The following is a 26,572-nucleotide window of genomic DNA, read 5'->3' on the forward strand; positions in this document are numbered from 1 at the left end:
CACGTCAGAAATGCTGTGCACAGTGCTGGCCCTCCCAGTACATGGGAAATGCCAACAAATCCAGTGAAGGACCACATGAAGATTTTTAAGGGTCTGGAGGACATGCTGTTTTTAACAACGCCTAGGTAACTGGATTCATTTAGCTTGAACAGACTGATTTACACAGCCTTACTCTACACAGAGGGGGTAGTAGAGAGGTTATGGTCAGGTTCTCAGAGGTGCAAAGGTAGGATGTGAAGCAGTGGTCACGGTTGGTGGCTGACTCTTAAATGGCAGTGAGGAAGAAAAGCTTCAATGGGAGTGCTGCTGTGGAAGATGTTGCTCTAAGAAGCCATGGAATCACCAACCTTGGAAGTTTTCCAAATGTAGCTGGTCATGTTCTAAAGTAATATGATATAGCTTTGAAGTTAATCCTGCTTTGACTGTGATATTGGGTTAGGTGATCTCAAGAAATCCCTTCCAACCTGAATTATTCTGTGAGTGTGAAGAGACTTACAAGTGTTTTATTGTAGCAGAAAGCAGAGTGCTTAAGAGAGTGTGTGAAAAAGAGAGTTTTTTAAAATTTTATTCTTCCTTACCCCTGAGTTTAAATATTTTGTATATTAAGCCTTTATTTGCAGTGTCACTATTGTGTGATTATTGTTTTTGTGAGTTGGTAGCTAAAATGGAAGTGTCAGTGAGAATGACGAGTGACAACTATAGCACTGACCTTCAAGTTCACTGATGACACCAAACTAGGAGGACTGGCTGATTCCCCAGAACGCTGTGCATTCCCATTCAGCGGGATCTTGACCAGCTCGAGAGCTGGGCTGAGAGGAAACTCATGAGGTTCAACAAGAACAAGTGCAGAGTCCTGCACCTCAGGAGGAACAACCTCATGCACCAATACAGGCTGGGGGTTGACCTGCTGGAGAGCAGCTCTGCAGAGAGAGACGTGGGAGTCCTGGTTGATAATAAACTAACCATGACCCTTATGGCCAAGAAGGTCAATGGCATTCTGCGATGCATCAATAAGAGTGTGTCCAGCAGGTCAATGGAGGTTCTGCTCCCCCTCTATTCTGCCCCAGTGAGGCCTCATTTGGAGTCCTGTGTCCATTTCTGGGCTCCCCAGCTCAAGAGGGACAGTGAACTTCTGGAGAGAGTCCAGTGCAGGGCAATCAAGATGTTCAGGGAACTGGAGCACCTGCCTTATGAGGAAAGGCTCTGGAACTGGGACTGTTTAGTCTAGAGAAGACTGAGGGAGGATCTCATTAATATTTATATGTATATAAATAGTGGTTGTCAGGAGGCTGGAACATCCCTTTTTTCTATTGTATCTAGAGACAGAACAAGGGGTAATGAGATGAAGCTGGAACACAAAAAGTTCCATTTAAACATAGGAAAAAGCTATTTTATGTGAGGGTGAGGCAGCCCTGACACAGACTGCCCAGGGAGGTTATGGAGTCTCCCTCTTTGGAGGTCTTCAAGACCCACCTGGATGTATTCCTGTGTGACCTGATCTAAGTTGACCTGCTTCTGCAGAGGGGTTGGACTAAATGATCTCTAAAGGTCCTTTCCAACCCTTGCCATTCTATGATTCTATGAGTTGTCAGCCTTCGGGAAGAAAAATAAGGTGGCAGCAGGCTTAGATGCGTAAAGACAAAATGAGATTTAACTTGGAGAACTGTTCAATCAAGTGGATGTACGCTATCTGGAAGATACACCCTAAACAGAAGTGGAGAGGTGTCCAAAAGCAATGTCAATATGCGGTGCTGCAAGTGGCAGATAGGGTCCTGGAACCCCTGCTGAGCAAGGGACTTGATCTTTCACCTGTCTGTGGGCAGAGTCACCTTAAACCCCTTGCCTATGCCCTTAGGCTTGAATGAAAGTGTATACTTTTTGCAGAAACCACTTAAAGTAAACTGTGTTCCATTTGCATGAGTCAATACACCCCCTAAGAGTGTTTTGGAGGTACTGGGCTGACTTGTTGGTAAAATCTGTTGTCTGTAAGTGCCTTTCTTGATATAATGAGATTGGCTTGAAAGTAACTGATGGGAAGTGATTGCACCCAGACCTGTTCAGATAATGAACTGAATCAACCTTTCCACCCAGTTATGGAAACACAGGGCTTAATGTCACAGTGTATGATGGAAGGTGTGCAAGGAAAAGCATACACAGCTGAAAGCGTGCTTTGGAGGTAGATCTTCTGAACTCCACTTCTTAAGTAGTATTCTTGGCCTGTGTCTTTTGTATGATGTGTTCTGCGTACCATTTTCAGAAGGCATTGTGCAACCTATACAACCACACTAGCAAGGGCTCACTTTTTTGAGTATGAATTGTGTGCACCTGCTAAAAACAGGTCTGTACAATGCCAAAGCTTAACTGATCATTTTTTTGTATTGCAGTGTTGTCTTCAAAACTGCAGTGAAGGACTAGACTTAAGATCAATAAAACACAAAGCAGGAAGTGATCCTTGGCTCAGAGTTTATTACAAGTGTTGTGGTACTTCTCAGATTCTTTATAACTGTTCATGACCTTCATTGGCTCTGTAGCATGCAGAGAGTTGTACCATGCTGAGTGCAAGTTGAGAGCCTATATTGAGCTACATGACTTATTCTCATTTACAGGAAAGGATGTAGTATGTACATTTGATCTTGTTGCACAAAAGATCACAGTTTGGAGGGGGGAAAAAAAATACATGTTAGTGACTGAGCATCACCTTCATAATCTGAAAAGAATTTTTAACCTCTAATTATTGGTGTAATTATTTAATTAGAGGTAAAGGATCAGGACAATCCATATCTGGGTTTGTTTATTGGGATTTTTTTTTTCATTATTCTGCCTACTGAGAGGGGCATTAGCACAGCCAAGATTTAGGTAAGGGTGGTTTTTACACTTGGAGGAGGAATTTGGGGAATAATGTGCTGGTTAAGTTAGGGGTCATAGGACTTTTGGGGGCCATATTTTAACCAGAATAGAAGCCCGTGGAGAGATAAGTTATATGAGGAATATATTGAATAAGAGCTGGATCCTAGTTACAAGCCTGTGCTAGACTCTTGAAGACTTGCTAGCTGGTTGAAATAGAGAAATGATTATACACGGCTGGATATTGTTGCAACTATTTTTGACCCACTCTGGGGTGGCGTTATGCTGTGATAGGGAATCACACAGCCCATCTTTGGGGTCACTATGTGACTCAAGTTTTGGATAATAGCACAAAAAGTTAGAATCACTGCAAAGTGTAGTTTGGAAGGAGACACTGGAGACCATGTGGTCCAACCTGTTGAAAGCAGGGCCCTAGTTGAGGTTATCCAAGCCCCCGTGGAGCTTGAATATTTCCCATGTGGGAGATTCTGTTGACTCTCTAAGCAATCTGTTAGAATGTTTAATTATTCTCCTACTGAAGTTTGGGGGTTTTTCCCCTTATATCCAGACCAATTTTCCCCTGAGCAACATATTTCTAATGCTTGTTGCATCAATCTGCATCTCTGTGAACACGGTACCACCACCTTCTGTAACTGCCTTTTAGTAATTTCAAGACATTGATTAACCTTCTGGGAAGTGAGGCAGCACATCTGTCCCAACCTTCCTATCTGCCTAACGCCCTAATATTAACATTTTATGGACTGAAAGTTTTGTTTCAAATTAGCATGTAGCATCTCTTGAGAGTATCTTCACTTGGAATTCTGTCACTGGGCATATATCTTTTCTGTTTTGTAACAGAAGTCAATCCTTTAAGATTTCCCAGTATTGAGAAATGTGTGTCAATAATGTGTATCTGACTTTTCATGTCAAAGGATTGCACATTTAAAAATGTAGTTTTTACAGATTGGATGTAAGAGCTACTGGTGACCAGCCTGTGAAATCTGAAAGGGAATCTGGTTGATAGAAATTTTCAGCAGTAATGTAGCAATGTACCATGGCAGGCCTTAAGTGATCTCAGGTCACTCTGTAGCAATCTGTTTTGGATTCTTTGGCTTTTTAGTATTTCTTGATATTAAAATAAAAATAACTGAGTCTTCAATATGAAAGATATTTTAAATGTAGGAAGACAGTACTGTGACAGACTTTTTAAAGGCTCTGGTGCCTGGGAACAATTCTCCCCTCCCTGCCTACAGCTCAGTATTGATGTAGTCTTTTAGACTCAGTCTGAGAGAGATTGTGTAAACATAGCAGATGTATTATGTAGGTACAAAGCTGAGATATTTGTATCAACGGAGACAGAAGTGTCACAAAATAGTGATAGGTACTTTTTGGGAGGCTGTTCTGGAATAAGTTCTGTCTGTTCTGTAACTGGAATAAGACACTTTCTTAGTCTATTTTTTCAGCATTATACATAAACTTGGCATTGAATTACAGGACAGGTGCAAAGCATACTCTGTTTGGAAAAATATTCTGTGTGGGAAGACACACTATACCTTCCAATTCATCAGCTCTGCTCCTTTTGTGTGTTCAGAGATCCATAACTCCTGATTCTATTGATTAAGCTTTTATTGATTTTTGTTTCCTTTAAACCTACAGAGTAGTACAGTAGTACAGCTGTCAGGGAGCAATAAGGTTTTTTCTTATTATTATTTTCAGTTTGGGGCCAAATTACTTACGATAGTTAAAATTTCTGAATTTGTATTTTCAGTGTACAGGGCAGAAATCATTCAAGTTTATTTAAAAGAAAAAAAATCACTGGACTGATTAGATTTAGCAATCTTTGGAATACAAGAAACATGGGATTTCAGAGTGCACTTTATGCAGTCAGGTTTTGTTTGGAATCATGCTTAAAGCTGTGTATTTGAGTGTAGTGTTTCTTCAAAAAGACACAAACATATAGAATCTTTTCATGATTGTATTTGCTAACTTATACTGTTTCAGCTTGCAATAGAAGGGAGTAACCACTTTGCTGATAAATATTTAATATGACTGTTTCCTTGCTATTGAAATAGAAATACCAATACTATAAAAGAGTGTCCTGTAATAAAACCAATAACAAAGAAGGAGGTAGGGGAGGAGAAGATTGAAATGTGGTCAATTGGGAAAAGTTGACTTTCGGATATGGAATAGAGTGATATCTGAAATGGGTCTGGGTGGCCTGAGAGAATTTTATGTTTCTTCTGACCAGATGCTTGGCAGGAAAGGGACTAGTCCGACACAAGAAATGAGCATACAAGAAAAATTACAGAATTCATTGACTGGATAAAATTGAGTGAGTGAAGTATCCTTTATGTTAGGGGCATTGATGTCCAAACCTGTATAGAACTCTTTTCTAGATTTTGAGATTATAGAGTTAAAACAGCAACAAAAGTGAACAAGATATTACTACATGGATTATATTATTGTGGATTTACTATTAACTCATTCTTCTGAAGGGAAAAAGTCTGTAAAGCCTTTTCAGTAAGTTAGATTAGGTTTGCAATTAGTCTAGACTGGATATTTAGGAGAGAAGAGAGAAAGATCATATACTACAGACATCAAATTTGACTCTTACAAGGCATATTTGGATCAAAACTAACACTGTCTACTGTTATGTGGTATTGCATTTTAGAAGCCTTTAGTTTCATTCATGTTGTTTAAAAACATGATTAAAAACCTGTATGGATACACACCATTTACTGAACATTTATGGCCATGATAGATTCCTCTGAACCAGTCTGCAGAGCATAGCATGAAGCATCATGTTGATTGCTTCTGAAAAAAAATGCCAATGTACCAATTAATTTGTAAATGGAAAATATCTGCCTATGATGAATTCACAAAGTGCTACTTCTAAAGGCCAAGTGATATTTCATACTGTAAGTACTGCGTACTTGTAACACACTTAAGTAGATCAGAACAGATTGAATGACACAAGTATTTTTACCCTCCCAAACCTGCTTTTTTTGTCTTTCAAATGCCAGTACGAGGAATTTTTGCAAGTTTCTTGGTTTCTGACTGCTGATCAAGAGTTATTTGCTTTCCTCATCTCTGAGAGTCACTGATGGTACAGATAAACTTTTTGAAAACTCAAGTGAGTGAGGGCTTGGCTTTTGGGAAGGAGTCAAACATGCTTGCAACCGTTCTTTACACTCCATATTAGGCTCTGAATGCCTGGTATTGCAGCTAGCATGCAGTGTTCTCACCAAGTGTAAATGAGTCCTTCTTAATGTGGATAAGGTCATAAAACTATGTTTTGTCATCATACTTTTGCCCTTACAAAAGCTCATTAATTAATACACTGTAAAAAGTTAAGTAACTTCTACTGTAAATCAAGTAATTTAACTGCTGCATGTTTTTTTGTGACTTGACAGACAGTCATTTCAAACTGTACTGATTTTCTTTTTCCTTTTCTTTTCTCCCTTGTCATCTTGAATGTCACACCCTTGTAATAAGAGCTGACACTGACCACAAAGCTCATGAATAGCAGCACCGTTACATAAACCTGCTGGTTTACCTTGGTTTCGTTTTTACACCCTTTCTTGTATCTCATGCAGAATAGATGAGAACTGTTTAGACTCATTCTTGTGAGATGATAAAGTGGGTAAAGTATCTGCCTCTTCTTGGGATTTAAATCTGACTTTGTTGTTGTGGGCAAAGGAAAAAGCATTTAAATTGCATGACTGTTATGTTACAGGGACATCCTATTTTTAATGTTGAAGTTGACCATATCTCACAGCATTACCACACACCATGCAAGAAGCTTTAATGTGATGGTAGATAAGCTTTGTTACAAGAGCAGATGCAATCTGAAGAGCTTCAAGACAGGAAGGAGCCAGTTGACTTTGCTCTGGGTAGATGATGTGGAAGTTTGTTGGAAGCCATAGAAAAGAGTCCAGCCCAAACCAGCAGGATGAAATGTGGCTGTTATGCAATGGTTTGATCAAAACTTGAGAAGTACTTTTAATGGCACTTCAGGTATGTGTGAGTTGTCTTGATTTATTCTCATGAATTGAGGAATTTATCCCATGAAAGACAGAAGGAGATTCGTACAGGGAATTGTTAGGCAATATAGCTTGTTGACACACTTGGTAGGCCTCAGGAAGGGCTAGGAGTAGGCTGGTGACTGCATGGCTGCAGAGACTTAGATCTTACCCTTGTTTTTAGACATTTCTGCCCTGGGTTTTATTGAGAGCCCAGCAGAGCAGAAACTTGTACAGTGGCTTGAACTCAGACTACTCTGCTGATAACTTTCAGCTGTAAGGCTAGTGACTGTGGGAAGAAACTTGATCTGTTTGGTAGTTTGACTCCTTTATGAAAGCCATGTCTCTTTGACCTAAAGGTGGAACCTGTAGTCAGGTTTTGCTTGGAAACTCTGCTGTCACTTTCAGTGATGTCTTAAATTGGAGGCTAGAACTGGTGATGAGTTCATGGGGAAGTAAGCCTAAAATAATGGTGTAAGTTTGCTGCCCATTGCAGACATCTGGGTCTCTGCCAGCCTTAAGGCACTAGTTTTAAATGTCCCCATTCATGGAATCACACCTGTTAATGCTTAAGTGCCAAATTTGGACTATTTTAGCAGTGAAAGAATTTACTCAATTTTGAAAGGGACATGCCTAGAAATGTTCTGCTAATACATAAACACCAGTGGTTGGTGAATTCAGAACAGCAGACTGCTGGTAAAAGACAGCCTCTTTAGAACAGAGGTTATAGAATATCCACCTGATTTTGTTCAAGGGACTTGTAGGCATTGGCCATGGTTAGAGGAGTTCTTGGTCCCTCTACACCATCCAAGAAGAAGAAAGGGTGCCATCTCTCTTGATAGGCAAAAGCTTCCTGCTATTTGCTAACTGTATTTAATTTGTAGATTAAAGAAGATGTAAAAATCTAAACTGACATTTAAAGTGTGAGTGGAAGAGAAGCATATCATGTACTATACCTCTGCAAAAAATAGGTGTTAAGTAGGAAAAAACCCTTCCCACTTCCATGCCTATACTTTCTTTGGCCTTGAATTTATAAAACATAGTTTCGGAGATCTGATTTGTGATCAGGAATATGCCCATAGTTGACAGCTTTCTACTCCCTTGATTTTGTTTTCTCTGTGTGCACAGTATAAAGCATTTCTCTGCATATGCTTTTAGTGTACTGAGAGGGGACAGCAGTTGCTACCACACATTTAGTTGCATCATTGATGGCTAAGGCTTGGTTTAGCTTATGTTAGCTTATTTATGAGTCCCTGATTTGAAGATGGACTAATTGATGATTTTACAAGGAACCAATATTAAACTAATGCTATTGTAGAGAGAAAACTCATTTCCTCCTGCAGTTAAGATACAGATTGAAACTAGAAGAGTTTTCTTGTTAGACTCTGGGATGTTGAACTCTTCAGAGACCATATTTTGAATCTGAAATGGAAAAGGAGAATAGGAGTGATGAAGAAAGGTGTATTGAATCTGAATTTCACTTTCATTAAGATAAGGTGTTGGTAGAACCAAAACTGATTAAATTAATTTTGAATTTTAGTATTAATTATTTTCCTTTAAAAATAAAAATATTTTCTTCATCAACAGATAAAAAAAAATATAGAATAAACATAGCTCAATTAGAGAGAAGTCTTAAGATGGTTAACTTAAATTATTAGGGAGTTTTCAATAATAGGAGACACAGAAAAGTTAAGTGCTTAGTTTAATGAAGGACAAATGACATAGGATTTAATAGAGGATTACAAAATAATGAATTATGGGATGAATATGAATGCCAGGACAGAGCTGTAAGGCTTAATGATACTGAATAAGAGGAAGATGCTGTTTTTTTAACATAATATGCACCTATGGAACTCACTGCATATTGGGGCTAAGTTCTCATTAGAATTTAAGAAGGATTAGCTGTTGATGGAGATAGAACAATGTATTCATTGCTATAGAAGATAAATGCCCTGTAATTAAAAGTTATACATATTCTTATGCTAAAAGACATGAACAGACTTTTTTCAAAGCATCTGGTACTCTCCGCTGCTCAGCAGGTTAAGCCTATCTGCTTCAGCATTTGTTGTTCTCTTCGCCCTCGTATATTTTATTATCTCCCACCTGCTAGTGAGAGAATTGGTAAGGTAGTTTTGGGACTACATAGTTACTGAATTGAGAGAGCTATTAAGGTCTTGTTTTCTGCAAAGCCTAAGAAAACTGACTTTCAGGACTTCTCAGGACAAACAATAAATGGACTTTCTAGATTTTAGTTCTTAAAAGTGAAAATATAAATGGTGAATTACATTCTAACCTAATCTTTATGGGACTTCTTTCAGATTTAGCATATTTCATGATGTCATTTGTAAAGTTAAAACAGAATCCAAAAAGACCCTTGTACTTGATTGAAAGCTTCAATGTAGGTAACTGGATTTCTATTTTTCATAGAGTTACGTTTTTATGTCACTTTGGAAACTCGAGCATTCTCTCTGTGCAGTCTGGGGGCCTTTGAGGAACAACAGGTATTAAGGTGCGACTTTGATTCTTGTATCCCATGTCTCTTGGTCATTAGTACATCAAGTCATAATCTGTATCTCAACACAGTGGGTTAAGGTCCCTGACATGGTTTAGAGCTAATTCCTTCATATAATTTGGGGACAGAATCTTGTTCTGCCTCTGGTGTGAAGTTCTAAATGGGAAGTATCAGGCACATATGCACCGTCGGTGGTAAATGATTTTCATAGAATCATAGAGTGGCAGGGTCAGAAGGGATGTTTACTGATGATCTAGTCCAACTCCCCTGCCAAAGCAGGTCCATCTAGCTCAGGTCACACAGGAAAGCATCCAGGCAGGTTTTGAAGACCTCCAGAGAGGGATGTTCCAGCCTCCTGACAACCACTATTTATATACATATAAATATTAATGAGATCCTCCCTCAGTCTTCTCTAGACTAAACAGTCCCAGTTCCAGAGCCTTTCCTCATAAGGAAGATGCTCCAGTCCCCTGATCATCTTGATTGCCCTGCACTGGACTCTCTCCAGAAGTTCACTGTCCCTCTTGAGCTGGGGAGCCCAGAACTGGACACAGGACTCCAGATGAGGCCTCACTGGGGCAGAATAGAGGGGGAGCAGAACCTCCATTGACCTGCTGGACACACTCTTATTGATGCATCGCAGAATGCCATTGACCTTCTTGGCCATAAGGGCATATTGCTGGCTCATGGTTAGTTTATTATCAACCAGGACTCCCAGGTCTCTCTCTGCAGAGCTGCTCTCCAGCAGGTCAACCCCCAGCCTGTATTGGTGCATGAGGTTGTTCCTCCTGAGGTGCAGGACTCTGCACCTGTTCTTGTTGAACCTCATGAGTTTCCTCTCAGCCCAGCTCTCGAGCCGGTCAAGATCCCACTGAATGGGAATGCACAGCGTTCTGGGGAATCAGCCAGTCCTCCTAGTTTGGTGTCATCAGCGAACTTGCTGAGGGTACACTCTGTCCCCCCATCCAGGTCGTTGATGAAGATGTTGAACAAGACTGGCCGCAGAACCAATCCCTGTGGAATCCACTGCCCACAGGCCTCCAACTCGATTCTGTGCCATTGATCACCACCCTCTGGGTTCTGTCATTCAGTTCTGCCACTCTTGATCCACCTCACTGTCCACTCATCCAAGCCACACTTCCTCAGCTTTTCTATGAGGAAGTTGTGGGAGACAATATCAAAAGCCTTGGTGAAGTCAAGGTAGATGACATCCACTGCTCTCCCCTCATCTAACCAGCCTGTTATGCCCTCATAGAAGGTTATCAGGTTGGTCAAACAGGATTTCCCCTTGGTGAATCAATGTTGACTTCTATGATAATCATCTTTTCCTTCGTATCTTTGGTAACAACATTAAGGGTGAGTTGTTCCATCACCTTTCCAGGGATCGAGGTGAGACTGACTGGCCTGTAGTTTCCTCGGTTGTCTTTCTTGCCCTTCTTGAAGACTGGAGTGACATTGGCCTTTCTCCAGTCTTGAGGCAACTCGTTTGTCATTCATGATTGTTCAAAAATGATGGAGAGTGGCTTAGCAACCACATCAGCCAGCTCCCTCAGCACTCTTGGTTGCATCCTATCAGATCGCATTGACTTATGAGCATTAAGCTTGGCCAACAAGTCACAGAATCACAGAATCTTAAGGGTTGTAAGGGACCTTGAAAGATCATGTAGTCCAAGCCCCCCTGCCAGAGCAGGACTACCTAGAGTAGGTTGCAAAGGAACTCATCCAGGTGGGTTTTGAATGTCCCCAGAGAAAGTGACTCAACAACCTATCTAGGCAGCCCATTCCAATGCTCTGTCACCCTCAATGTGAAGAAATTATTCCTTGTATTTCTTTGAAACATCTTATGTTCCAGCTTGTATCCATTGCCCTTTGTCCTATCATTGAACATCACTGAGAACAGCCTGGCTCCATTCTTCTGACTTTTACATATTTGTAAACATTAATGAGGTCACCCTCAGTCTCCTCCAAGCTAAAGAGCCGAGCTCCCTCAGCCTTTCATCATAAGGGAGATGCTCCACTCCCTTCATCATCTTAGTGGCCTTGCGCTGAACTGTCTTCAGCAGCTCCCTTTCCTTCTTGAACTGAGGGACCCAGGACTGGACACAATATACCAGATGAGATCTTACTAGGGCAGAGTAGAGCGGGAGGAGAACCTCTCTAGACCTACTAACCACACTCCTAATCCACCCCAGGATGTCATTGGCCAAGAATGGCCGTGAGGGCACATTGCTGAGTTATGATCATCCTGCTGTCCACCAGGGCCCTTTCCCCTGTTCTAGTCTCTTAACAGTTCATTCCTCAACCTATACTAGTACATGGGGTTCTTCTTTCCCAGGTGCAAGACTCTACACTTGCCCTTGTTGGATTTCATTAGATTTCTCCCCGCCCAACTATCCAACCTGTCCAGGTCTCACTGAATGGCAGCACAGTCTTCTGGTGTGTCAGCCACTCACCCCAGTTTAGTGTTATCAGCAAACTTGCTGACGGTGCCATCTGTTTCCTCATCAAGGTCATTCACAGAATCACAAAAATCACAGAATGGTAGGGGTTGGAAGGGACCTTTAGAGATCATCTAGTCCAACCCCCTTGCAGAAGGAGGTTCACCTAGAGCAGGTCACATAGGAACATGTGCAGACAGGTCTTGAAGACCTCCAAGGAAGAAGACTCCACAACCCCTCTGGGCAGCCTGTTCCACTGCTCCGTCACCCTCACAGTGAAACAGTTTTTTTCTTATGTTTAAGTGGAACTTTTTGTGTTCCAGCTTCATCCCATTACCCCTTGTCCTGTTGCTAGCTACAATAGAAAAAAGGGATGTCCCAACCTCCTGATACCTTACCATTTAGATATTTGTAAATGTTAATAAGATCTCCCCTCAGTCTTCTCTTCTCTAGACTAAACAGCCCCAGTTCCCGCAGCCTTTCCTTATGTGAAAGATATTCCAGTCCACTGATCATCTTGGTGGCCCTGCACTGGACTCTCTCCAGAAGTTCTCTGTCCCTCTTGAGCTGAGGAGCCCAGAACTGGACACAGTACTCCAGATGAGGCCTCATCAGGGCAGAATAGAGGGGGAGAAGAACCTCCATTGACCTGCTGGCCACACTCTTCTTGATGCATCCCAGGATGTCATTGGCCTTCTTGTCCACGAGGGCACATTGCTGGCTCATGTTTAGCTTATTATCAGTCAGGACTCCCAGGTCTCTCTCTGCATTCATGAGTATATTTAACAGTACTGGTCCCAGCATTGACCCCTAAGGGACTCCACTAGATACAGGCCTCCAACTAGACCCTGCCCCATTGATCATAACTCTCTGCCTTTTTCCCTTCAAGCAGTTAACAATTCACCTCACTGCCTGATCATCCAGCCCACACTGTCTCAGTTTTGATGTGAGGATACCATGGGAGATGGTGTTAAATGAGTTGCTGAAATCAAGATCAACCACATCCACTTCACTACCACTATCTATCTACCTGGTTACATCTTCATAAAAGGCTATCAGGTTGGTCAAACATGATTTCCCCTTGGTTAAGCCATGTAGACTGCTCCTAATGACCCTCTTGTCCTTTAAATGCCTGGAGACATCACCTAGGATAAGTCGTTCCCTCACCTTTCCAGGGATCGAGATGAGGCTGACCAGTCTGTAGTTACTTGGCTCCTCCTTCTTACCCTTTTTTAAGACAGGAGTGACAAACCTCCTCATCCACCCAGGGCAAGTCCTTTGCTGCCTAGACGGTCCTACTATCCTTGCTGGACTGGACTTCCTGAGGGCCGGCCTTGGCTGAAGCAAAGAAGGCATTCAGTAAAGCAGTCTTCTCTGCATCCTCTGTCACGAGGGCACCACATGTGTTCTGCACCGGGTCCACATTCCCTTCTCATCTTCCTTTTGCTCCTGATGTACCTGAAAAAGCCCTTCTTGTTTTCCTTTACTTTCCTGGCCAGATTTAATTCTAAAAGGGATTTAGCCTTCCTGGTTGCACCCCTGGCAATGTTCCTGTACTCTTCCTAAGAAATCAGGCTCTGTTTCCATCTCTGATAGATGGCTGCTTTCTGCCTGAGCTGTCCCAGGAGATCTTTGTTCATCCATGGAGGCCTCTTGGCTCCTTTTTCGGCTTTTCTATATGTGGGGACACACTGAGCTTGGAGGAAGCTTCATTTCTACCATCTAGGATCTTATCCCATGAGATCCCTCCAAGCAGGTCTTTGAAGAGGCCAAAAGGCTCACCTGAAATCCAGGGTCACAATCCTGCTTGGTGCCCTGCTTCTTCCATACAGGATCTTGTGGGCACTGCAGCCAAGGTTGCCTCCAACCTTCACGTCTCGAACCAGACCCTCCTTATTTGTTAGCACAAAGTCCAGCAGCACACCCCTCCTCAACCACCTGTGACAGCAACTTGTCACCAACATTCTGTAGGAACCTCATGGACTTGGCTGACTGGCTTTGCCAGCAAATATCAGGGTGGTTGAAGTCCCCCGTGAGGACCAGGGATTGTGACTGTGAGACAGGTCTCAGTTGTTTGTAGAAGGCCTCATCCACTTCCGCCTCCCAATCAGATGACCTGTAGCAAACTCTTATAACAGTATCACCTACATTACTCTGACCCTTAATTTCCACCCACTAGCACTCAACCTACCCTTCTTCCTCACCCAGGCAGATCTCAGTGTACACTAATTGCCCTTTCACACAGAGAACAACTCCGCCTCCTCGCCTTGTCAGCCTGTCGTTCCTGAACAATACATAGTCCTCCATGGCTGTCACGTCAACTGTCCCACCATGACTGTGACCACAATGAGGTCGTAGCCCCGCATCCGCACCCATATCTCCAGTTCCTCCTGCTTATTCACCAGGCTGCATGCATTGGTCTAGAGGTAACGCAGGGGCTTACTCAAACACAGAGTTTTCCCTGAATGGATGCAAGAGGTTCTTCCCTGATTTGATACTTTTTCAGGTTGGTCTGCCTTCTGCATCTCATCATGGTGTGCAGATGAGGGGCACTCATCATTGCATTCCCTGCCCTGCCCTATTTCCCTGTGAGACAGGATGACTTCTTCTTTGTAATTTTTCCCCCTACCATTCAAGTTCTTCAATTTTAAGCCCTCATGATGAGCTTGGCTAGCCTATTCCCAAATATTCCAGAGAGAGGTGTATTCTGTCCTGCCTTATCAAATTACAGTTCCCAAAGAATGTTCCATTGCCATAAAAACTGAAACCTTCCTGCCAGTACCAACCTCTTAGCCAGGGGTTAACTTGTGCAATTTTTGTGTCAGTGACTTTTAATTTAGTGATTTTTAATGAAAGTCCCAGAAATCAAATGACACGGCATGTTTGGCACAGTGGAAAGTCTTATAACAAAGTCTTATTTTCTCCTTGGAAGGATGTGGGATACAATCCTCAGAGAATCTAGGTTTTTAGTTACAAGTCCTGCAGCCTTGGGAGCCCTGGAATCTCCAGGTATTTTGGCTTCATGGAGTCTATAAGCTCTTTATTGTGGAACAAGGACCATGGAAGTCCTGAGAACTCTCATGTTTTTGTCTCTCATGGGAGAGACAAAATACCAATTTCAGTAGGATATTTTTGGACATTCTTTTCCCTTTAAGCTCTTTCCACAAGCATTTGTGTGGGGTTTTTTAAAATCTGAACTTTAAGCTGGATGCAATTGTATGCCAGTCATAAGCTGTTCTTTCCAACTCTTGTTCCGCATCTCCTTCTCACAACCTTCCAGGATTCAGAATAGTGACTGGAAAGAGGTAGTCATGTTTATACTCAGCAGTCTCTGTTCTTTGTCTACCTAGTGCATCCTCAAGAAGGCTTGTATAATTGAGTTCTTGGTCAATATAATTCAAAAGAGATCAATTAATTTAAGAACTATATCCCTCAGACACTTGATAGTGTATGCAATTGTATGTCTCTGCAGGGCTCAGAATTGTTCTCAAGTCATGTGACAGGGCTGCTAAAACTCATGATTTCTAAAAATAATTAATTTAAGACTGATGCAATGGTTACTGTAGTAGCTGAGGCCATGTGAGGTGCTGATTCACTTTGCTTCTCCACCAGCAGTTTCCTGTTCAGCCTCAGCAAATGTCTTGGTCCTTGAGTTCTCCATATTTAAAATGGTATCAGAAAGTACTATCCTATGTAATATGAATTGCAAGGTAAAATATATAGTGAATTGTAAAATGGCTCATATATCATGGTGATTGGACTTTTTATTTTCCCTTTTTAAAAAACAGAGTTTCATATTTTAAGTCAGGAGTCATGAGGGACCATAACAAAAGCTTAAGATATTTTTGCTCAGCCTTCAGTGTTTGTTCCTGTTCTTGCCTATCGTTGTCTTTCTCCGTCTTACTGTATGAGCAAGAGGAATGTCTTGTAAAATGGAACTTTTACAACGGGACAAATAAGCATATTTTTTTACACATTGCTGAAATATATTTTATATCTGTCTTATGTCTTAATAAATACATGGTTAGAAAAATGTGTATAAACTTGGTTATCTTTTCCTGTTTTGCAACATGATTCCAGAAGCCAGTTGTGCAAAAACAGTGGAAGAGGGCAGGAACAGAGGGGTTCAGGAGCACTGTAGCTGGGTGTAATTATCACTGAGGTTCTGCTGAAATAAAACTAGGGGTTGATAAAAAAAATTTAATATTTTGTGACTTCCAATAAAAAACGAAGTTATTTGGATCTGTATTTTGAGGACTAGGATGGATTGTTCCTGGGAGGGACCAGTTTCAATAGCAGAACTAATCTGTGTCATTTGGGCCTTATTACTACTACCTTTACCTTTCATTTTTCTGCTACACTCATTTTAGTGTCCATTTTCATACTCAGTATCCAAAAGTGGCCTCAATTCTTACGCTTAATGCTTGGATGAGGCATTTAGATGCTACCGACTGATGCCTTGTCTCGGGCATGTGTGGGATTGAAATGATTTTCTTCACGTGGAGACACCTCTCAGCAAAAAAAAAAAAAAAAAAAAAAAAAGCAAAGATTAATGAAGTACAGAGTGAGCTTTTGAATGTTTTTTGTGCCGTAATTACTTAAAGGAGATGAATAGTGAAGGAAAATGTGTTTGTTACTATACCAAGGGTACTCTCTCAAGTGGCATCACTGTAAGGTGCTGTTGCCTTGCAGCAACACCTAACACTGAAGTGTTGATCAGAGACACAGTTAAGTGCAATGGCTAGTCAAAACACAGCTGAATGAACTGGTTACAGCTTTTTCACTGCATATTTTTTCAGCAAGTAAGCAGCTCTGTGTGATTTAGTAAATGAGCTATGTAAATACTAAGTTAGAGTTCCAGCAGGAGGAAGTGGCATCTAATCTGTAAAGGTGCTCCATGTCTGCAAATTTATGTGGTGGAAAGTTATTGGAGCTTGTAAAGTCTCCCTGATGGCAACAGCATAATTATAAGAGGGTCATATGTTTCCTTTGCACACAGTGGGAGGGGTAGCTGATCTGGAACTGCATTTGCCGTAGTGCTTGTTGCTCATTCTTGTATTTTGAAGCTGTCTGTTGGCTAAACCTGTGCCTTTGGTTGTTCATTCTGAAGTACAAACTGTGACGTAGACCAGCTGTGGAGAACTCTTAATGGAAGATACATTACAAGTAATGGTAAAGAAAACAAATATTTTGTTGCCTGTTGTTAAAATGTTGTTCTAGAGCAGTAGAACTGAGAGAAAGATACTACATGTTAAAATGGATGTTTCATGGCATGACTAACTTTGTGGTGGAGGGACCTTTTCTCAGAGAAAGCCTGTTGAGAAGGGTACAGCATTGCTTTAGGGTGTTGATTTTGATGTTGTTACATTAAAATTACAGAATTTTCAGGGCCTTTTGGGCATAGAAGTCTCAGATTGAATAAATGTCACCTTTTCTCAAGTATACCTGATAAATTAATTAAAAGTGCATTATAATATGGTTTCTTTCTTTAGAAAAAGAAAATAATAACCTGAATTTTAAATCTGCTCTTTGAGTTCTCACCATTGGTGTGCTGCTTTTTGTCTTTAGACAAAAAGACAAATTTGGAGGCACCAGACATGACTCAAAGTATTTCTTTCTTACCTCCAGGCACTTGTACACATGTGCGCAAACATGCACAGTCATGCCATTTCAGTTTCAGAGTCCATGCTGCACTAGTATCTGGAAAAGAAATGTGATATTTGAGTCATTGTTTTTAGTTCACCGACTACCTGCAATGTAAGATGGCTTATTGCCATACACAAGAAAAACATCATACTAATTAAATAAAGGATAAACAGGCATGATAGTTAAATAGAGGATAAATAGCTTCAGGTTCAGATATCCTTACATTTCAAGAGTTTTAAGAATTGATTGATGACCCTGTAAGAGACAGCAGCTCTGCTTTTCTGGTTATAGTTAATTATATCACAGTTGGTGGCGTCACATTATATGCATGTATAACTGAGACGTGCTTATTCAGTGTATGCCCGGTGTTAGTCTATTCCAGTTCCTAGTCCCATGGCATTTGTTTAAAGCAGAAAAAAAAGGAAATCCCTGTTAATATAATGAGCAGGGAAAGGTTAGCGCCTCTCTATCTAATCCATACTTTCCTAGTATTTTGTTGCATTAAAGGAATATCACTACCTCACAGTTCTAGTTCACAAACAGCTAAACAGTACCTGACATTTAAAGAGCTTTTCTGTTGTGCACTTGTATAGTCAAGAGTAATTCTAATCCTATTAAAGATATTATGTCATGGAGGTGTGCCCTGGTGGAAAAGGCTTCTCTAACTGGCTGATGGAAAGCAGAGAGGAGGGGCGAATCGGGGGGTGGATTTATTTACTCGATAGTTAGGTCAGGGATTTCTGTGGGAAATGCCTAGTGGCTGCAGTTGCTGATGATTTCACAGCAGCAGCAGTGAAACACAGAGTGCGCTCCAATAGCTGGTTACGGAATGAGATACTGCAAAAGGGTGGAAAGAAAAAAGACAGCCTGTGAGAGAGTCAGAGAGACACAGAGAGGGAAGCTGAGAGCAAGGAAAGTGCTCTGGCTTGAGGAGAGTCTCAGGTGTACTGCAGAAGCTTTTTGGAAATGGATGCAAGGACCATCTGCTGCCTATAGAGAGTTGCAAACTAGGAGTGGAGAGAAAGAGTTTAAGGCTCTTTTGAATAAAAATCAAAGTTCTGCATAACTGTTTCATCACGATAATCATGAGTATGCTCTTGCATGGGATAATAATGTATAAATTTGTGCTACAGATAGATAGAGTACGGCCTACATTGCTATAAAAAATAAATCCAGCAACAATGCAGTGAATAATGCAGTGATTATCTGATTTATGTACGAGGAAAAGAGAAGCAAAACATGGACAGCTCTTATCGCACCGTGGCATTTGTGAGGCACTGCATTTAATACTGAGAGATGCTATACATTAAATCTGACAACTGTGAAAAGAGAAATCATGGAGAAGTCAAGTAGTGAAGATTCTTCAATTCACCGGAGTCCATCTTTGGATAGCAAAGACTCAGATTTTGCTAAACCTTCTACCTCAGGGAGGCAATTTGGTCGAGGTTTTACTGCTGGAGCTTTCTATGGTGCAACTGGATCACGCACACAGAGCCATGCTGGGGTCGGAACCGGGACTGGCATTGGGACTGGAACTGGAATAAAAAGTGACAAATACAGTGCACCCAAGGGCAGCAAATATGTGGTCTTTTACCTGGATCTATCCTTTGTTTTCCTTTTAGAATTTAAGAAGTGCAACATGGCAAGAGGCTGCCTGTGTTGTTTGAAATATATGATGTTCCTTTTCAATTTAATATTTTGGGTAAGTACTGCCTTTTTATTTGCCTTCGTTTGTTATTGTATCCTACACTGCTGCATTATGTGTATAGTGCATCTTTGAAGCAGTACAGTAAGTTCACCCCTCCCTTCCCTCTCTCTCATACCTGCTTGGAATATTTTCAGTGTTAAACTTGTGTCTGTTGGGAAAATGTACATGCTTTTATATCTTTATTACTACCTGGTTACTATAGTTTGGCTGCTAATTCCTCAAATTTGATGTTGCAATATGTGTTTTGAATTGGTTTATCTAAGACAGGGCAGAACTGTTGCCCTTTCAGGAAGAGCAGAATTATTGTAGCATTAAAATCCTGCGGTGGCAGGACTTTTGAATTCTATTGTAATACTTCGTGATGCATTAAGCTGTAGGTCGATTTAAATTTTAAGTACATTCTCATTGTGACCATAAGTCTGATTTACTTTTTGTAAACTTCATTTGACAAACTGAAGGAAGTTCTATCCGATTTCTGCAATTAAAAACAGTAAATCATATATGTTCAAAACCTCATATCAGCATAAATGTGAAATTACTGGAATGGTGAATTCATCTGGATTTAGTTTCAGCTGCAGTTGTTCACATTAGTGTGTGAAGTTGGAGACTTGTGCTTGCTTCTGAGGGATGAAAATTGATTTTTCTCCATCAGCCAAGAGGCATTAGGAGTTACTATGCCTCAGCAAGCAGCATAATGGCTGCTTTGAGCAAGATATTGTCACGTACAAGGGAGGGAAGAAAAGTTAAGTCGTCTTGCAGCCAGGCACCCTTAAGTGGACAATATTGTTGAGGAAATCATGGTCTAGTTGAAATACTATGTTTTAATATAGGCCAATATGAAAGAGTTTACTTTGTTTGAAATCGAAAGTTACTGCTTTCCTGATGGTTGCAAAACTTGGGCACATGGACAAAATCATTAATGGTTGTGATCCAGAAATACAAAGTATACTTAATAAATAAAAGAAAACACCATCCTTGGATTTATATTTGAAAAAGAGTCGTCGACGGTGTAATTCATATAGCTACCTCTGGTATAGAGATATAAATGTTCAAATTAGGAGTCTTACTAGCAGCTTCTCTCTTTATCTTGACCCAGATACTGAAGTAACCTTTAAGAGCAAGAGTTAATGGGAGATTTGGTGCGGTGTTGAACTGCTCATGCAACAGTGAGCTTTTTTCAGTAACAGCCTGAAATGCTACAATCACCGAACTTGTGGGCATCTTACTTAAATAGAAAGGTAGAATTGGTCACTGAAGAACAGTTGGTCAAAGTTCACTTGTGATTTTGGAAATTTTTTTCCTCTATATACAAACCTTACCAAAAAGTTGCCTGAACTTATTTCTGGAATAAATCACTTTAAACGCACCAGATTTATATAAAACTATTTGACCCAACACTATGTTGCTTTGACACCTTGGAAGGTTTGGTTTGGTTTTTTACATGCTATGTATTGTGGTTAGTTTTGGAACAGGTTTTTTCTGATATTGTAACTCATGTCCTCTGTGATTAGTTATTAGATATCTCTTACTGCTCACGTCCTTAGATGCAGTATCTTTCTTTGTGTGTATCTCCCTCCCAAGCAGCAATTTTCTTGACTTTGCATCAGAGTCCATTTTTCCATTCCTTGAGCTCACAAAAATATCTCAGACTTCATCTTTGTGCTCATCTCTATCTGCTCAGTTCTCACTGGACTTTTATAGAAACACCTCACTACTTTGGTTAAAACTAGCTTACCATCTGGAACCATTCTTTAGTGCCCTGTGCTGCTTCAGCTCTTAATCCACTTTACACCCTCCCCACCATGTATTTTGTTGTGAGGCTTATACCAGTTTTCTTTCTGTTATTAAACTTTTCCACCACGTTATAATATTCTAGAAATACTTTTATAATATTCTAGAAATACGTTATAATATTCTAGAAATAATATTCTAAAAATACTTATTCTAGAAATACTTTTTTATAATATTCTAGAAATACAGGCTATACAGAATGGAAGTGATACTCTGGAATGATGATTTTGAGAGATTACAGGAAAATGCTAAATGCTAAGTATCAGGTACTTTTCAAATAGTTTACAACAGAAATTTGATGCACTGGCCCGGTTTAAATTGTTCAGAGGTCCCCCTTTCTTCACTTTAGCTGGCTAAATTGAGTTTTGCAGTCTTGATGCATGTTTCCAGAGGGCTGCAGGCTTGCTAGATTCTTTTTTCTTTGTTTGTTTGCTTGTTTTTTAACCAGGCTATTTTATTGTCTTCAGGTGTTCAAATAAGTAGCATTATCATCTCTTTTTGCTCATGGAAATTCAACCTAGAATGAGGCATACTACAGACAGATATTCTGTCGTTTACCTCTCCTAGCTTCGTACCTGGAATCTACAGTAGTTCTATGGCTGAAAGGATTGGGATGCTTGACTCTCCTGCTAGCCCAGCCCTGGGCTCCCCATGCAGCTTTGCCAGAGCCCTCCACTCATACTCTGTTCTGAAACACCCCCTGCTATTTCAGTCCTATCATTCTTCGTTCATTTTTTTTCGGTCTCAGGTTTGCCTGTTCTCATTGCTTTCTTCTGAATTTCTGTTTTGAAACACAAGTCCAAACCTGTGAAGTTGTGGCCTGCTCTTGAGCAGTGACTGTCATCTTTTGTAAAGCAAGGTGATTTATTTTTAAAAAGAGAAGACTCATTTTTAAGCGTTAAATTTTCTGAACCTGTAATTCAAAGCAGAATGAGACTTATGGACTTCAGAGGCAAGGAGACCACTTTCACACTGTTATGTTGTTATCTCCTGACAGAAGAAAGAAGCTCTTTTCTCCTTTCCCTTTCCCTTTCCTAAATTCAGGAACCAATTTAGGCAATAGGGAGCAGAGTTGTAAAAACTGTGTTTCAGGCAGTTTTTAAACAGTTGCCAGTCTAGCATCAATACAGTTACAATAGCAAATCCGTGTGACCAGCTTGCTTGCAGCAAAGCTACATTGTTATGAGCATATGGTAGCAGAAAGCCTGTCCCATGGAAAGCGTTGTTCTGCCATAGTGAAATAGTGTTTCTGAGATGCTTCCTTTGAAAATGAGGTATCCTCCTCTGGCATTCTAGAGTGCTGGGCACTATTGTCCGCAATGATTCTCAGTGTTGGCCCAAAGCATATTCTTCTATAGAAAGAGAGGAATCTTTTTCTGTTATTTGCAGAACTGCTGAGACTTAATATGTTCCTCATAGATTAGAGGACCATTTAGATTAGAAGACCAATTATATGTATGTATTATGTGTTTTTATGTAGAAAATATTTTATATGCATACACATGTATGTGTTTGAAAATGATGAAGAAGTGCAGTGGCTAGTGGATTCTCTCTATTGTTATATAGCAAACTTACTGTGGTAACTGATAAAGAGGCAGTGCATTGTTTCTGGGCAGGAAGAATTCCGTTTTTGTGACTTAGATTCATTACAAGAAAATATATTTTTTTTTAAAATTAGTAGCATGTGTATTAGTTAACATGGAAGTATCTCATATGGGTTCTGCAAAGCAAAGTCATCTAAGTGGGGCCCAGGAATATATTGAAACAGAAGGTGTTTCTCCACCATATCACTAAAAGCTTCAGGTATTTCTCTGTGCCCCCATGATTCTTAGCAGTTGTTCTTGGCCATCTGGCATCGCTTTCTTTTAGAGATTAGGAAAGTCTGAGCTGACAGTTAAGGAAGCTTATAGTATTTAATTGTGTGGCTGGGATGATGATTTACGCTGAATTAATCCTAAGTGCATAATATGTTTTGCAAAGGAACAACTACAAATGTTCCTTGATTTAGTTTGCTTTCAAGAATATTTATGTGCAAACATATGGAGACTGCAAAGTAGTAATATAGCTCTGCAGAAGTAATAAAATATTTATTTTCTTTTTTCCTCTACAGATAGCAGTTTAATTGTCAAGAAACATAATCACCAAATATAAACATTAGGGTATATGTCTTCCTATGGTAGATTTCACTTCATTGTTTTACTAGGGGAAAGAATTACAATAATTATTTTCCCAAATTGTAAAAAAAAAAATCTTAACTGGCCATAAAATGGAAATTCTATTAAAAAAAAAATTTAAAAGAAATTTCATTTGTGAAATGAGGATTTTCTGGTGTCCTGAAAGGGGAATTTTTAACTCACAGGAATAAGCTATCAATACTTCACTAGAGAACTTTACAAGTGGACAGTGGTCATGATTAAATTTTGGATTGTTCTGTTAATTTAACAAAGGTTAATGAGTCCACACAGTGAAGTATTCATAATATACATCTTGCTAGAATTTAGCATTGCTTAATTTTAGTATAAAATGCATTTTATTGGGGGAAGTATATGGCAAGATTGTGAAATCTCTAATCTTCTGTATTTAAGGAATGTTCTCCTTTGCGAAAACGTAAGACTAGAAGAGAAAAAGATGAGTTGGAAACTTGCTGGTCCTGAACTAAAAAAAAGTCAAATACACAATTTTTCACTGATTAAAATAATGGATAAAGACTATTGCTTCTGGAGAGTATTTTTATACATCAATTATTTATCTTACTTGATTTTGTAGCAAGAATAATTAATATATTTTGCTATAGATTAAAATTAGTGGTGCATATTTATCATCGAGCATAAAGGCAGTAGTATAACAGCCATGCAGGATAGCTTTCTAAAGCCTCAGCTCAAGCTAAAAGAAAGGGACCATGTCCGTTCTCTGTGTGTGGCTGCTGTCAGAGCTGTTGGTACTCTAAAGCAACTAAGAATTTTAGAATGGTTCATAATTCATACTTATCTATACACTGTATCTAGACACTGTAGTGCAATGTTTAGTATGAAGTACAAAGCTTTACTACTTAGCTGAACCTATTTGTCATGGTTTAGCAAGGAGCAGCTTTTGCTTGGTAACAGTGGGAGCAGGTTGCAGTGAAAACCCGGTAAAGAGTTTGTGGACTCTCCCCCGGCTCCTGGGTTCAGACCCACCTCCGGCCCAGCTGGGCCAATCTGGCGCCTCTGCGTTCAGTATTTAGGGACGGGAATTTGAAGTGCCAGCAGGAGGTATAAGAGTGATACAAGATGGAGGTGACCACGCGGACCCTACAGTCAGAGAAGGAGGAAGGAAGGAGAAGCAGTAGACCAGAGACCCCTCTGCAAGCCGTGGTGAGAATGCAGGCTGTACCCCTGCAACCCATGCAGGACCATCTCAGGACTGAGAGCCATCAGCAGCTCTGTGTGAGTGCACCCGGACGGGTGAGGGACTGTGTGCGGAGGCAGCCATGGCACAGGCCTTGCTGAAGAGCCTGTGCGCTGCAGAGCAGCCCCACACGAGAGGCAGAGAGGAACTGCAGCCTTTGGGATAAATACATGTCGGAGCAGCCTGTGCAGGGCTGCTGTGTGTGTGAGGTACCCCATGGACTTGCAGGGAGGACAGGTGCAGAGCCCACCTGCCCTGAGGAGGGACAAATGGCAGGCACTATCAGGAATAGACTGACTGAAACCCCCACTCCCTGCCCCCCTGGGCCATTCAGGGGGGAGGAGGTAAAAACACCGGGATCAAGGCTCTGAGCCCGGGAAGAGGGGAGGAGTGGGGAGAATGAAAGACTCTTCATTGTTGTACCACTCTGTGTTGTTTTATTTTGGTTATGTTTTGGGGTTTTAAGGTTATGTTTTAGTTGATGTTGCATTAAATTATTTTCTGTTTTCTTCCCCAAGCTGAGTAGCCTGGTCTGTTTTGTCCTGAACCTTAAGCAGCAATTAAGCTCTCCCTGCGGTTTGGCAATCCTCAGGCCTTTGGTACTTGAGGCTAATTGTGGTCTTTTGTTCCCTGATGGGCTAAACCAGGACACTACTGTACAGACACCTAAATCTTATGAAGCAACTTTGTCTCTGTACATAATTGGAATTTTATCTCCAATGGATGGACAGTTTGTTCCCGGAATGAAAAAAAAAATTTGCTAAATTCAGACAGCTTAGAACAGGGAAAAAATTCAAATTCTCTCTTTTTTGTTGCCCTCTCCCTGGCTGCATTATCTGATATTCCCCATTTTCTGACACAGGGAATAATGACAGGGAGAGATAGTGAGTGATCCTGTGATGCATGTCTCTTAACATAACAGTGATATTTACTAAGTGTGGTGACAATTGCAGTTCAGTCCTCTGAAAGTAAGACTACACAACAACAGACAAGCACAGAAACCAAAAAAAAAAAAAAACCCAGTGAAATCCAGAGAAAGCTAATGGTTTTGGTCATATTAGCAGGAAGAATCCTGTTTTTAGTAGGGTTTTGATAAGATGTGAAAAGATTCCAACTTTTAGTTTCTCCTCCAAATGGTAGAGCACTGTAGGTGTGCCTCTGCACACACACACCTCGATGGGGAAGGGCAATGGGATAAATGTTTTACTATGTCAACATTTTTGCTGGGAGGAGAAGGAAAGGTAATATTTACGTCAAACAGTGTTATGTCCTAATGAATGTGATATTACTAAAGTTTAAAAACCTGTATGATGACATTACAGAATACTATTCAAAAATTGTTTAAAGTCTGAGTCTAGTTTTCATTTAAAGTGAGTTAGACTGGTTAATCCAAGTGACAAGGGTTGTAACTGGTTTTAGTGTCTAAGCTGTTTCAATTCTATAGGGAAGGCAACCGATTTGGCATTTTTCACAGTGTTGTTTTCACTAACTGCTCTTGCTAACACCTTATTCTATTCAGGTTGGAGGGGTTTTTTAGCTTTTTAAAAAATATATATTTTTGTTCTCCTTCACTGCGAATTTTTTTTTTGCTCTAACTGTAGGTAGATGTGAGAGCCATTTATGTATACGTTATGTATTGTTGTATACATGGTTGCAATATAGCCTGCTGCATATAAAGTTGAAAGTGAAAAGCAGAGTAAGAATTTCAGATTGGCGAACAACTTACTCTTCTTCAGCCCTCCCTGCCCCACACTATACTCCCAGAGTTAAATCTTTCTGTAAATATGTGACTTAGGTTGTATTCGTCATATCATCCATCTCTGTGACCTTGAGCAAAGTTCTTCAGCCTTCTGTGATTCAGTTCCACTGACTTTTAAAAACAACAGTATCAAATTTATAAAGCCATGAATATAATCATGGGGTCCAATTATTATTAACTTTGAAAATGCTTAATAAGTGTAATGTTTTCTTACCTCTGGACTCCTAGACCCATGCAGAACATTGCTCCCTTTTTCTCTGTTCCTGCTGCCTTCTAGGTAAATAAGTCTTCAAGTGGCTGATCAAAGGAGTATACTCTTGCTTATGCAAGTGAAGGATGAGATTGTAAATCTGTTATCTGTCTGTCTGAGTAGGCATATTATTTGCTTATTTATATGCAGCTGATACAGAATGAGACTTGGGTAGAAAAGATGGGAAGATGCTGTCCAATGAAGTAAAGTTTGGT

General features: G+C 40.4%; 1 protein-coding gene across 5 annotated transcripts in view; it reads left to right on the forward strand.

Annotated features, from left to right (window-relative positions):
• TSPAN9 (tetraspanin 9) overlaps window positions 1-26,572 on the forward strand; it is a 175,396-nt gene that overhangs the window by 54,220 nt on the left and 94,604 nt on the right. For 4 of the 5 annotated variants that reach the window (XM_062008093.1, XM_062008110.1, XM_062008084.1 and 1 more), the window contains one exon: window positions 19,085-19,164. In XM_062008093.1, coding sequence (XP_061864077.1) covers window positions 19,102-19,164 — 63 coding nt within the window. In that variant the 5' untranslated portion in view covers window positions 19,085-19,101. Of the gene's footprint in view, window positions 1-18,798; window positions 19,165-26,572 lie in introns of those variants that run through there. The other variant, XM_062008076.1, reaches the window with a different exon arrangement.

This window comes from Colius striatus, chromosome 1, assembly GCF_028858725.1.
Source record: "Colius striatus isolate bColStr4 chromosome 1, bColStr4.1.hap1, whole genome shotgun sequence".
NCBI lineage: Eukaryota > Metazoa > Chordata > Aves > Coliiformes > Coliidae > Colius > Colius striatus.